Here is a 13,134-nt window from a genome sequence, read left to right as displayed (position 1 = left end):
CTGTACAATTATTGTCACGTGCACGCACATAAATGCCCACACTTACACACGTGTACACAAGCACGTACACACGTACACACGTGTACGCAAGCACGTGTACACAAGCATATGCACACACAAAGCCAAAGTGATTTCCTGCTGAAATGAGCATTTATGCATTGGTGCTCATCTCTTGCTTAAAGTCTGAGCCAGTGATGGAAATTCCACATTCCTATGGAGGGGGGGGCGGCGGGGGGGGGGGGTCAATCCGTAGACGAACCGCCGTTGACTTGCCCACAAAAGTGGTACTCGTTTTATTGACCCTGGAAGGATGATGGGCCGACGCAACACCCCGACCGGGACTTGAACTCCTTTCCGCCTGTGAGCCGCTTGCTCTACCGCTGAGCTACCCGGCCAATCAACACGCACACAGCGTCCACAGGCACGTGCTCGCGCACAAATGCACTTGTAACGCAAATGCATGAAAACACAAACTTAATACACACCCACCCACCCACCTCGTGTGCCTTGCCAGCCTTAATAGGTGCTCGCTAACAGCACTTGCCACAAGAATCTGGTAAGGGCTATAAGGGGAACCTTTGTCTTTGTTTGTATTACTCTATGGACTCTGCCGGTGCAAACGTGTGCTTGCGTGTAAGTGTGTGTGTGTACGCGTGTATGTATGTCTGTGCGTTTGTGTGGATGTGTGTGTGTGTATGTGTGTGTGTGGAGGGCTGGGGAGTTGGATGTGTGTGTGTGGATGTGTCTGTTTGGATGTGTGTGTGTCGATGTGTGTGTGTGGAGGGCTGGGGAGTTGGATGTGTGTGTGTGGATGTGTGTGTGTGGATGTGTGTGTGTCGATGTGTGTGTGTCGATGTGTGTGTGGAGGGCTGGGGAGTTGGATGAGACTGGAATGCACAATGTGTAACCTGACACTTGGGGGCTGACTCCCTCCCTCCACCTTCCTCCTCACAATTCCAGACAAACAGGCAGATTCCAGCCAAGCTCTCTCTCTCTCCAGCCACACAGACAGCCAGCCACCCACACAGACAGACAGCTACCCACACAGACAGACAGCCATCCCCGCAGACAGACAGCCATCCCCGCAGACAGACAGCCATCCCCGCAGACAGACAGCCATCCCCACAGACAGACAGCCATCCCCGCAGACAGACAGCCATCCCCGCAGACAGACAGCCATCCCCGCAGACAGACAGCCATCCCCGCAGACAGACAGCCATCCCCGCAGACAGACAGCCATCCCCGCAGACAGACAGCTATCCCCGCAGACAGACAGCCATCCCCGCAGACAGACAGCCATCCCCGCAGACAGACAGCCATCCCCGCAGACAGACAGCCATCCCCGCAGACAGACAGCCATCCCCGCAGACAGACAGCCATCCCCGCAGACAGACAGCCATCCCCGCAGACAGACAGCCATCCCCGCAGACAGACAGCCATCCCCGCAGACAGACAGCCATCCCCGCAGACAGACAGCCATCCCCGCAGACAGACAGCCATCCCCGCAGACAGACAGCCATCCCCGCAGACAGACAGCCATCCCCGCAGACAGACAGCCATCCCCGCAGACAGACAGCCATCCCCGCAGACAGACAGCCATCCCCGCAGACAGACAGCCATCCCCGCAGACAGACAGCCATCCCCGCAGACAGACAGCCATCCCCGCAGACAGACAGCCATCCCCGCAGACAGACAGCCATCCCCGCAGACAGACAGCCATCCCCGCAGACAGACAGCCATCCCCGCAGACAGACAGCCATCCCCGCAGACAGACAGCCATCCCCGCAGACAGACAGCCATCCCCGCAGACAGACAGCCATCCCCGCAGACAGACAGCCATCCCCGCAGACAGACAGCCATCCCCGCAGACAGACAGCCATCCCCGCAGACAGACAGCCATCCCCGCAGACAGACAGCCATCCCCGCAGACAGACAGCCATCCCCGCAGACAGACAGCCATCCCCGCAGACAGACAGCCATCCCCGCAGACAGACAGCCATCCCCGCAGACAGACAGCCATCCCCGCAGACAGACAGCCATCCCCGCAGACAGACAGCCATCCCCGCAGACAGACAGCCATCCCCGCAGACAGACAGCCATCCCCGCAGACAGACAGCCATCCCCGCAGACAGACAGCCATCCCCGCAGACAGACAGCCATCCCCGCAGACAGACAGCCATCCCCGCAGACAGACAGCCATCCCCGCAGACAGACAGCCATCTCCGCAGACAGACAGCCATCCCCGCAGACAGACAGCCATCCCCGCAGACAGACAGCCATCCCCGCAGACAGACAGCCATCCCCGCAGACAGACAGCCATCCCCGCAGACAGACAGCCATCCCCGCAGACAGACAGCCATCCCCGCAGACAGACAGCCATCCCCGCAGACAGACAGCCATCCCCGCAGACAGACAGCCATCCCCGCAGACAGACAGCCATCCCCGCAGACAGACAGCCATCCCCGCAGACAGACAGCCATCCCCGCAGACAGACAGCCATCCCCGCAGACAGACAGCCATCCCCGCAGACAGACAGCCATCCCCGCAGACAGACAGCCATCCCCGCAGACAGACAGCCATCCCCGCAGACAGACAGCCATCCCCGCAGACAGACAGCCATCCCCGCAGACAGACAGCCATCCCCGCAGACAGACAGCCATCCCCGCAGACAGACAGCCATCCCCGCAGACAGACAGCCATCCCCGCAGACAGACAGCCATCCCCGCAGACAGACAGCCATCCCCGCAGACAGACAGCCATCCCCGCAGACAGACAGCCATCCCCGCAGACAGACAGCCATCCCCGCAGACAGACAGCCATCCCCGCAGACAGACAGCCATCCCCGCAGACAGACAGCCATCCCCGCAGACAGACAGCCATCCCCGCAGACAGACAGCCATCCCCGCAGACAGACAGCCATCCCCGCAGACAGACAGCCATCCCCGCAGACAGACAGCCATCCCCGCAGACAGACAGCCATCCCCGCAGACAGACAGCCATCCCCGCAGACAGACAGCCATCCCCGCAGACAGACAGCCATCCCCGCAGACAGACAGCCATCCCCGCAGACAGACAGCCATCCCCGCAGACAGACAGCCATCCCCGCAGACAGACAGCCATCCCCGCAGACAGACAGCCATCCCCGCAGACAGACAGCCATCCCCGCAGACAGACAGCCACCCCCGCAGACAGACAGCCACCCCCGCAGACAGACAGCCATCCCCGCAGACAGACAGCCATCCCCGCAGACAGACAGCCATCCCCGCAGACAGACAGCCATCCCCGCAGACAGACAGCCATCCCCGCAGACAGACAGCCATCCCCGCAGACAGACAGCCACCCATCCCACAAGCCAGCAAGTTACCCACTCAGCCATCTTTCCCCACAAACGGACAGCTACCCACAGGGTCAGATATTCAGACAGCTACCCATCCCAACATTCAGCTAGCTACCCACACAGACAGCTCCCCACACAGACAGCCTGCTGCTACCTACACCGATAGCTCTCTTCACATACATCTTTCCTGACTGCCAGCTATCCACACCGATAGTATCTTTATAGACACATCTACACATATGGCTACCTTCACATGAAGTTACCCTTACAACCAATGACTATGTGCGTAGCTATCTCAACAGCCAACTTAGGTATTCCCGCAGACAGGGAGCTATCCCAATATCCCACTCTATTCGCAGACATCTGTCCTGATGAACCATCCCAGCTATGCTCATAAGGCAGCAAGCCAGACAAGGCAGAATAGGCTGTTTAACAGATAGCCAGCTAACCTCGCACGCACGCACGCTAGCACACACGCGCTCGCTCGCGCAAACACACACACAGCCAGACAGCCAAGCCAGCCTGGATAGTTTCACAGCGGTCTAGCTAGACCATCAGCCATGTTGACAGCCATCCTAAACTAAACTATCAAACATTTTTTTTCTCTTACCAGATGAGGTTCACTGAGATAAAATATAGTTATTTTTCAGAAGCGAACTGGCCACAAATGATGGCCCAACGAAGTGGCTTATCACGTGGAAATGTATTGCAGCAGCCAAATACTCTAGACGCGTGCTTGACGTCGATTCTAAATGTGGAGGAAAAACAGCCGATGGTCCGGAGGAAAACCCACGCGACCACAGGGGGAGGGAGAGAGAGAGAGAGACGGCAAACTCGAAATACACAGCGGGCGTCAGGGTCGGGATCGAACCCACGACCTCCTGCATACCAGGCGAGGGAGATAACATCTCCTAGCCACCGTGGCGGCGCCTACTGCCACCGCCGGCGCCCTCCTTGTTCGCATAGCGGCGGCGCAACTCAGCGGTGATTTACATTCCGCCCCCTCTCACCGGCGAATCGCCCGCTGCTGCTGCTGCGAGTGGAGAGACGCTGCTGCTGCTGCTGCTGCCGCCGCCAATTTCAAGGAGGACGGAGAGAGAGACGCCGATTATAGAGACACCGCCACCGGCGGAGACGAACAACAAACAGTGCCCAGCGGGTTGCCACGAGCCGCGCGCCACCGGACGGAGCGAACCAGCTCGCACACAGCCGGGGAGACGGATCCAATTTGAACAAAACTTAAGAGAAGAAAACACTGCGGTTACTCAAACAAATAACGAACAAGGTGGGGGGGGGGGGGATTGGATCTGGGGCGGTGGCGCTCGCCTCAGATTCGTTCGATTGACAGGCCCGAGCCGGTCCGTTGGGGGAAATGACACATTGCCATGACAGGGCCAGGTCGGACACGACAGGACAACTGATGTAGGCGGCCCACAGTGGTGCTGCTCGTTGTGGAAACTCCTCCAGAGGGATGATGGGTAAAATTGTCCCCGCCTACGAGGCATTAAACGGTGACAGTTTTGTAGAAGACACTTCCTCTCTCTCGTGGAACCCCAAAGGGTCAAATCCACGTGGCGTTGAGCTGCAGAGGTCAATAAATGAGGACAATTTGGTTCGTTTATCCAGGAAAGCTTCACCGCGTCTCAAGCCTCCTTTGCAGGAGGGTCCTGCGGCTGAAAATGTAAGAAATCTGCATATGATCTGCCAACCCTTGCCTCTAGATCACTGGATGACCAGCATGCACCTCCGATTAGCATGGTTGACTACGTACGGTGCCAAACAAGTTCAACATACCTACATGCTCCTGTGGTGATGATGAGGAGGGGGAGAGTTGTTGGCGAGTGTCTTCGGGCTTTTCTTGACAACACAATAACTCCAGAGTCACGGCCACTGTCGCCCCTCCTCCTCCTGCCTAAGCCGCTAAGTCAACACCTCGTCCCTGTTTACAATGCGGTCATGTACAGAGTGTGTGTGTGTGCGTGTGTGCACGCGAGTGTGAGAGTGAGTGAATGAGTGAGTGAGCACCGATCACTTGAGTTGAATCGCCCCGGCCGTTTCGCTGTTTGCTCGAGAGCTCACGGACTTGATTCATGGGTTCGCGAGCGGGTGAACCGTCACGTGCGGAGACGCGCCGAGCCGTTGACTGGAGGTCTCGGCCCGCGACATGCGCCGCGAACGGTGCTCGTGAGAATTGATTATTTTGCGATTCGTACAAATCGTACGCAAACGTTATACGGAGTGCTTATGGCGCGAACAAGGCTGTACGAACGGGAAATTATAGGAACGAGACGCGATAGGAACGAGACACGACAGGAACGAGAGGCGATAGGGAGATTTGAAACATCTTTAATTGATTGGTGACCATGAATCTTGACGTGCCAGCTCATGGAGTTGCCGCCACGTGGGTGAACCATTCACGCGTCTGCTGCCGACCGTTTCCCGTTCATCTGGGGAAACGGAGGCGACGTTTACCGTCATCCGTGAGCGACATGCCAGGGTGGCATGAATCTCTGACGAGATCAAGACGCGAGATTACAACGAGAGAAAACCTCATCGCTGTCATCGTTAGCGCCGCCACCGCCGCCGCTTTAGACGACGCAGCTGGAGGCAAGACGACGACTTCGCGTGGCCTTGAGAGATAAGACGACGATGACGACGACGACGACGACGATTTGCAACCGCAGGAGGCGAGCGGGAGAGCGAGCGCCGAGGTGTTTGACAGCGGCGATTGAGAGGAATCTGGAATTTTACACATCTGGATTGGGACCAGGTCGACGAGAAGTACCCCCATTGACACTCGGTCACGACTACGAGGGAGTCGGCTCTCTTCTCTGCAGAGCAGCGAAGGGAGCAAGAGAGGGGGGTTTCGGAGTTGTTTGAGTGAGTGAAGAGCACTGTGTGTATGTGTGTTGGAGCAATGTTGAGATAGGTCTCTGTGTGTCTGTGTCTTTGTGTCTCGTGTGCGCGTGCGTGTCCGTGTGTGCGCGTGTGTCCGTAAGCAGTTGTGCAGCCGTGGTTAGCGCAATGTCCCCTACGCACCCAACATCGATGACAGATAACTGACCCGGTCCTAGGCCGTCTCTGGGTTGATGCAAGAACATGGGCACTGGAGAGACAAAGGCGGCCCGGGCAAGATGCCGGCCACCCGCCCCATCGTAGGCGCTCGTTAAACGGCACTCGCTCCAGCAGTCTGTTAACGGCTGCACGGGGGGCCCTTGTCTCTGTCTTTGCCTGTGAGCAGCACCTGCAGAGTCCCGGGAGTTTCCAGACGGCCGCGCGGGAGCTGCTCGACTGGTGTGGGGATCCCCGCGCCTTCCAGCGCCCCTTCGAACAGAGCCTCATCGCCTGCCTCACGGTGCGCGCACACACTCACAGCTCGCACGGGCACGCACACAGACACACCGCCCACACTCTCACACTCGCACCGCTCACACGAGTACGCACACAGACACACCGCTCGCACTCTCACGCTCACACCGCTCACACGAGTACGCACACAGACACACCGCTCACACTCTCACACTCACACCGCTCTCACAAGTATGCACACAGACACACCACTCACATTCACACCACTCGCACTCACACCACTCGCACGTGCATGCACAGACACACTGCTCACACTCTCACGCTCACACGAGTACGCACACACGAGTACGCACACAGACACACCGCTCACACTCTCACACTCACACCGCTCACACGAGTACGCACACAGACACACCGCTCACACTCTCACACTCTCACCACTCGCACGGGCATGCACGCAGACACACCGCTCGCACGGGCACGCAAGCGCTTGCACGCACATACCAGCTCATGCAGGCACAGTCACAGATGCACACACTTTGCACAGACACACACACACGCCAGCTTGCACGAGCAAGCACAGTCCCACTCGCACAGGCACACACATACACACAGATGCACGCATGCACACTACTGTTCGCGCACACTCGCTCACAGAGGCACGCATACTCACTCGCTCTAAGACACGCAGACACGTGCGCGTGCAGAGACGTGCACGTGCAGACATCTTTTCCACAGACGCACACATACACCCACATGCACGGACTTGCACGCACACACAACAAAAGACCCACACCCACTTACTTGCACAGACACAGACTTGAACACAGACAAATGCACACATTGCACGTGTGGATGTGTATGCATCTGTGTGAGTGTGGGGAGTGGTGGTGCAGTGGCTACAGCACTGCTCCACGAACTCGGTGATCCGAGTTCGATTCCCGCTTATCGCCAACGTCGGTGACGAATATCCGAGCCGGTCCTGGGCCTCCCTTAGGTCGACTCAGGCTTAAATGAGTACCTGGTGTAGTGTGTAAACATCGTAACTGGGGGAGACAAAGGTGGCCGGGCGTGGTGCCTGACCACACGCCCCCTCGTGTAGCATGCCGGCCTTCACAAGTTCTCCCTAGCAGCACTTTCCCCAAAATTCTAAGGTTAGACGGGGGATATTTGTCTTTGTCATTGCTAGTTGTGGTGGTGGTACTGGTTTTGGTTGCGCTGGTGGTGGTTGCGCTGGTGGTGGTTGCGCTAGTGGTGGCGCTGGTGGTGATAGCGATGGTCGTGGTGGTTCTGTTGATGGTCGTAGTGGTGGAAGTGATGGTTGTGGTGGTACTGGTGATGATAGTTGTGGTGGCGATGCTGGTGGTGTTGGCTATGGTGGCGCTGGTGGTGGCGCTGGTGGTGTTGGTGGTGGCGTTGGCGCTGGTGGTGGTGCTGGTGGTGGTGCTGGTGGTGGCGTTGGCGTAACTCGACCTGCCGGGGGAAGGAGGGGGTAGGGGCTGCGATGTGAACCTCAAACATGGACACGTGTTTTAAATTCTGAGTGCAGCGGTGGTGCTGCTGCTGCTGGCTCAACTCTGGATGTGATTAGGAGCAGGGAGACGGTGGCCTCCCAGAGGAGCCACGCACGTGTGTGTGTGTGTACGTGCGTGGACGTGTGTTTTTTTTGTGTGTGAGTCTTTGTGTGTGTTTGTGTTTATATTTGTGTGTGCATGTGTCTGTGTGGGTCTGTGTGTGCCTGTACGTGTAGGCGTGGTGCTGGGCACCACGTGTGCCGTGCCGGCCTTCACAAGTGCTCCCTAACAGCACTTGCCCCAAAAGTCTGTGAAGGCTATGCGGGGTCTTTGTATTGTGTATGGGAGTGTGTGTGTGTGCATGCGTGTGTTTGTGTTTATATCTGTGTGTTTGTATGTATGTGTCTGGGTGACTTAATGGCTGTGTGTGGCTGTGTTTGTATTTGTGTTGGGATGCATGTGTGTGTATTTCTTATGTAGATGTGTGGGTGCCTGTGTGTATGTGTGTGGATGAGAGATGATGTGCACGTATGTAAGGGGGAGTGGTAGTGTAGTGGTTAGCGCGCTGCGCTACGAACCTGGCGGCCCGAGTTCGATTCCCGTTCGCGGCTAACAGCAGTGAAGATGATCTGAACCGGTCTTGGGTCTCCCCTAGGTCGATTCAGCCTCAAATAAATACCTGGTGCGATGTGTAAACATCGCCACTGGGGAGACAAATGCGGCCAGGCGTGGTGCTGACCACCCACCCCTTTGTGTGCCGTGCCGGCCTTCATAGCTGCTCACTAACGGCACTTGTCCCAACAGTCTGTTCAGGCTACACGGGGGATCTTTGTCTTTGTGCGAGTGAGAATGAGTCTCACGAGCAAATTGCCCCAAAAAGTCCGTTGAGGCTATAACCACGGGGCAACCTTTGTTGTGGCGAGCGGTGGCGCAACAGTTAGCGCGCTCAGTTCAATTCCCACTCGCGGCCAATATCAGTGACGATTATCTATGACCGGTCGTGGGCCTCCCCTGGGTCGACTGTGCCTCAAATGAGTACCTGGTGCGGTGTGTCAACACCGTCATAAGGGGGATCTTTGTATGTATGTATGTGGGCGTGGTGCTGTGTGTGGATGGCTGAATGTGTGTGTACGTCTGGCATTTTTTCGTGTGCGTGGTTCATACATCTACCCGCTCTGGGATTCTATTAGGTTAACTCGGCTCGCATTTGAGTACATTTTGTGATGGTGTGGTCTGAACTGGTGGCGGGGTTGGTAGTCGTGGAGGTCGCTGTTGTGAGTGATGGTGACATTGGCTGTGTGTGATCGTTATTGCGAGTAAGCGATCGTGTTACTGTTTGTGGATTAATCGGTGGTGGTGCTGACTTTTCTATTTTTTGGATGGCGGTGGCGGTGGCGGTGGCGGTGCTAAAATTGACAGTGTCATTATTGTTGGTGGTGTAATTGCTGCTCATGATGTACTCGGCGGTGATGATGGTGGTGCTGTTGTTGGTGGTCATTGTGTAATTGGTGGTTTTGGTGGTGGTCATCGTGTAATTGGTGGTGTTGGTGGTTGTTTAATTGATGGCTCTGTGGCCAAGCTGTAGAGCTGGCGGCTGGTGATGGAAACGTTGTAAATTGAGTTCCTGGTTGACCCCAGCCCATCATTGCTGTGGTGTCGATAAAATAAGTACCACTCTGTGGGGAGGTCAACAGCAGTGACCTTTTGGATAATCTCACCCCCCCACCCACCCCCACAGCACTCTAAACAAGATAACAGCATCAGTGCCTCAATGCTCATTGGACCAAGATATCACTTTGACTTTTATAAAAATTGGTGTTTGTGGTGGTTTGGTGGAAGTGGTGTCATTGTTGGTGGTTGTGTAAATATTGTTGGTTGATGGTGGTTGTGGTATCAGTGGTGGTGATGGTATCAGTGGTTGTGGTGTAAACGGAAGTTTTGTCAACGTTGCCGGTGGTGGCTGTGATGTTGTTTGGGGTGACTGTCCAACGTGTGTAGGCCGTGGTCGTTGTTGACTGCGGTTGCGGTGGTGGTGGCGTCGTCTGCACCGTCGTTGATGGCTGTCTCTGGCTGTTGTTGATGGCTGTCTCTGGCTGTTGTTGATGGCTGTCTCTGGCTGTTGTTGATGGCTGTCTCTGGCTGTTGTTGATGGCTGTCTCTGGCTGTTGTTGCTGCGTAGGTTGTGAGCCGTGTGGCCGCTCAGCAGGGCTTTGACCTGGACCTTGGCTACCGGCTCCTTGCCGTGTGTGCCGCTCACCGCGACAAGTTCACCCCCAAATCCGCAGGTGAGACGCGAGAGCACACACGCACAGACACAAATCTCCCCCCCCCCCCCGTATCGCCTTAACAGACTTTTGGGGCAAGTGCTGTTAGCGAGCAGAAACCGTGAAGGGCCGACTCTGCCCGGCCGCCTTTGTCTCCCAAGTGGTGATGTTTTACACATCGCTGCTAGACACGCACGCAGATGTACACACGCACATAGAAGAAAACAACCTCGATTCGCCACTAAGTGACAGTAACGTCACCACGGCACCTGTGCTAGGTTAGGTCCACTTTGAGGCCACGTGAAGTGTCGAAGGCTCGCTTGTGGGATCATGGGCACAGACCCAGGTGCCATGGGTTGACTGACTGAGATGACTGGCAGATGCACCAGCTGTGCTCAACACTGTGCCATCTTGCGGCGTTTTATCCACCCGGTGCTTTGCTCGTTGTTGTGAGCATCACTTCTCTGCCCTCCGCTGTTGTTGGAGGGCGACTTCCTCCAACTGCCCAGTAGCGGCCTTCACGAGCCTCCTCCACAGAGGCCGATCTTGACACCGCTGGCAGCAGTTGTTGGCAAGTCGAATCAATTTTACATCCTCCTGTACCACGTCAGCCCATCTCCTCTCTCGCCCGACACGAACACATGCATGCAGACGTGCACACACAGAGACGCACTTACACAGATGCACAGGTGTCCAGCTTACACCCGCAGGTGTACACAAAATAAAAATGTACTTTTGGTATTTGCGCTGTTTTCACATCTCATGGCTATCACGAAGGAAGGCGCTGCTGTGTTTGCTGTGCGCAATCCCAATTGGGCGCCACGGTTGTGAGATGTTAACTATCTCACCTGGTATACAGGAGGTCGTGGGTTGGATCCTGACCACTGAAACGTGTCTATTTTGAGTGTACATGTCTCTCTCCCTGTGGTTGCATGGATTTTTCTCCGGGTCCTCCAGTTTTTACCCCCCCATGTTTAGAAACGCGCGTTGAGAGTATTTGACTGCAATGCATTTCCACGCGATGAGCCAACGTCGTTGAGCGATCATTTCTGATGGCCAGGTCCCTTCTGAGAAAGAGTTTCACAGAGCTCAGTGGGCCCTTACCTGGTAAAACACAAATAGTTGAGTCATTTTCAGTGCCATTCTGTTTATTTGGCCCGAGTGACGTCACGGGACATTTAAAGTCCACTGTATTGTTTTCATAGTTACTACCCCCGCAGTAGTCGTGATAACCAGGGTGGCCGGCCGGATTCGAACCAGACACCTCCTCTGGAGCACGCGGTGAACGCGCTGCCGCTGGGCCACATCACGCCCCCCCCCTCACGTACACACGCACACACACGCACACACACACACGCACACACACGCACACACGCACGCACACACACACGCACACGCACGCACACACGCATACACACACACACGCACACACACACATGCACGCACACGCACACACACGTACACACGCACGCACGCACACACACGCACACACACGCACACACACGCACACACACGCGCGCATGTGTGAAGCGTGCAAGCGTCAGACACGCAGACACGGAGGCGGAGAGAGACACGCACGAAAAACACGTTTAAACGGCATGGACAGAGGCAGGGAGCGACAGAGTGATGGAGACACCGAGAGAAAGTGACGGACTCACACGCAGAGTGATGGGGAGACACGGGAGAGAGATACACACAGAGACACAGGAGAGCAAGCGCAGAGAGATACAGAGAGAGATGGAGACGGGGGGGGGGGCAGAGAGAGTAATTTACCTGCTCGGGCAGCAGAGTGCGAGGGAGAGTGAGTGGAGAGCGAGATAGAGGAGTGGATGTCGAGGGAGAATCGCGCCACCGTTAGTGTGACAGATGTGCGGGGCAGGCAGCCATGGGTGGGTGAGCGGGTGGGTGGGTGGGTGGGTGGATGGGTGGGTGGATGCGTGGGTGGGTGGGTGGGTGGATGCGTGGGTGGGTGGGTGGGTGGATGCGTGGGTGGGTGGGTGGATGCGTGGGTGGATGCGTGGGTGGGTGGGTGGATGCGTGGGTGGGTGGGTGGATGCGTGGGTGGATGCGTGGGTGGATGGGTGGGTGGGTGGATGCGTGGGTGGGTGAGTAGATGGGTGGATTGGTGAGAGAAGGGGGGGTACCTGGGTGTGGTTGGGTGGGTGAATTGGTAGATGGGTGTACGTGACGCGTCGTTGTGTGGGTGGGTAGGTTGTGGTTGTGTGGTTTGATGGTTGTGTTGGTGAGTTGGTAATAGATGGGGTGGGTGTTGGTGGCTCGCTGCATTGGTGCGTTGATGGGTGGGTGAACGTTTCATGGGTGGGTGAATGTCCAGGTGGGCAGTTGTGTAGGTGGATGGGTGTGATGGTAGAGAGTAAACACGGTCGTTGCGTGCCACGTGGGTGGGTGACAAGGCACTGGTGTGTGCTGGTGTGACGGTCGGCGTGGTAGGTAGGCGGTAGGCAGGGCGGGTAGGTGCCGCTCTCTCGCGTTGGGTGGCATTGGTGGATAGTGACGGGATGAGTGGGGTTGGTGGACATGAGTGGGGTTGGTGGGGTTCGCGTGCGATCCGCGTTGTGAGCGAGCGAGCGAACGAGCTGCATCCACCCCGCGCATCGCCTGCTCAGCCTCCTGTCCGCGTGTTTGATGGCCTCATTTCTGGTTTATCTGGAAATGTCGGGAAAAATAATCACCGCTGCCTTGGCCGGGT

At 56.7% G+C, this 13,134-nt stretch overlaps 1 protein-coding gene across 1 annotated transcript in view; it reads left to right on the top strand.

The window, feature by feature from the left end:
- LOC144720707 (zinc finger MIZ domain-containing protein 1-like) overlaps positions 1-13,134 on the top strand; it is a 149,843-nt gene that overhangs the window by 79,392 nt on the left and 57,317 nt on the right. Inside the window, 2 exon segments of the mRNA XM_078597683.1 lie at positions 6,579-6,692; positions 10,340-10,445. Of these exon segments, the coding sequence (XP_078453809.1) occupies positions 6,579-6,692; positions 10,340-10,445 (220 nt within the window).

The sequence above is a fragment of the Lampetra planeri genome, chromosome 9, assembly GCF_965212315.1.
Source record: "Lampetra planeri chromosome 9, kcLamPlan1.2.h2, whole genome shotgun sequence".
In the NCBI taxonomy this organism is placed as follows: Eukaryota; Metazoa; Chordata; class Hyperoartia; order Petromyzontiformes; family Petromyzontidae; genus Lampetra; species Lampetra planeri.
Note: the sequence above shows the minus strand (reverse complement) of the source record. Positions and strands in the feature narration are given on the sequence as shown.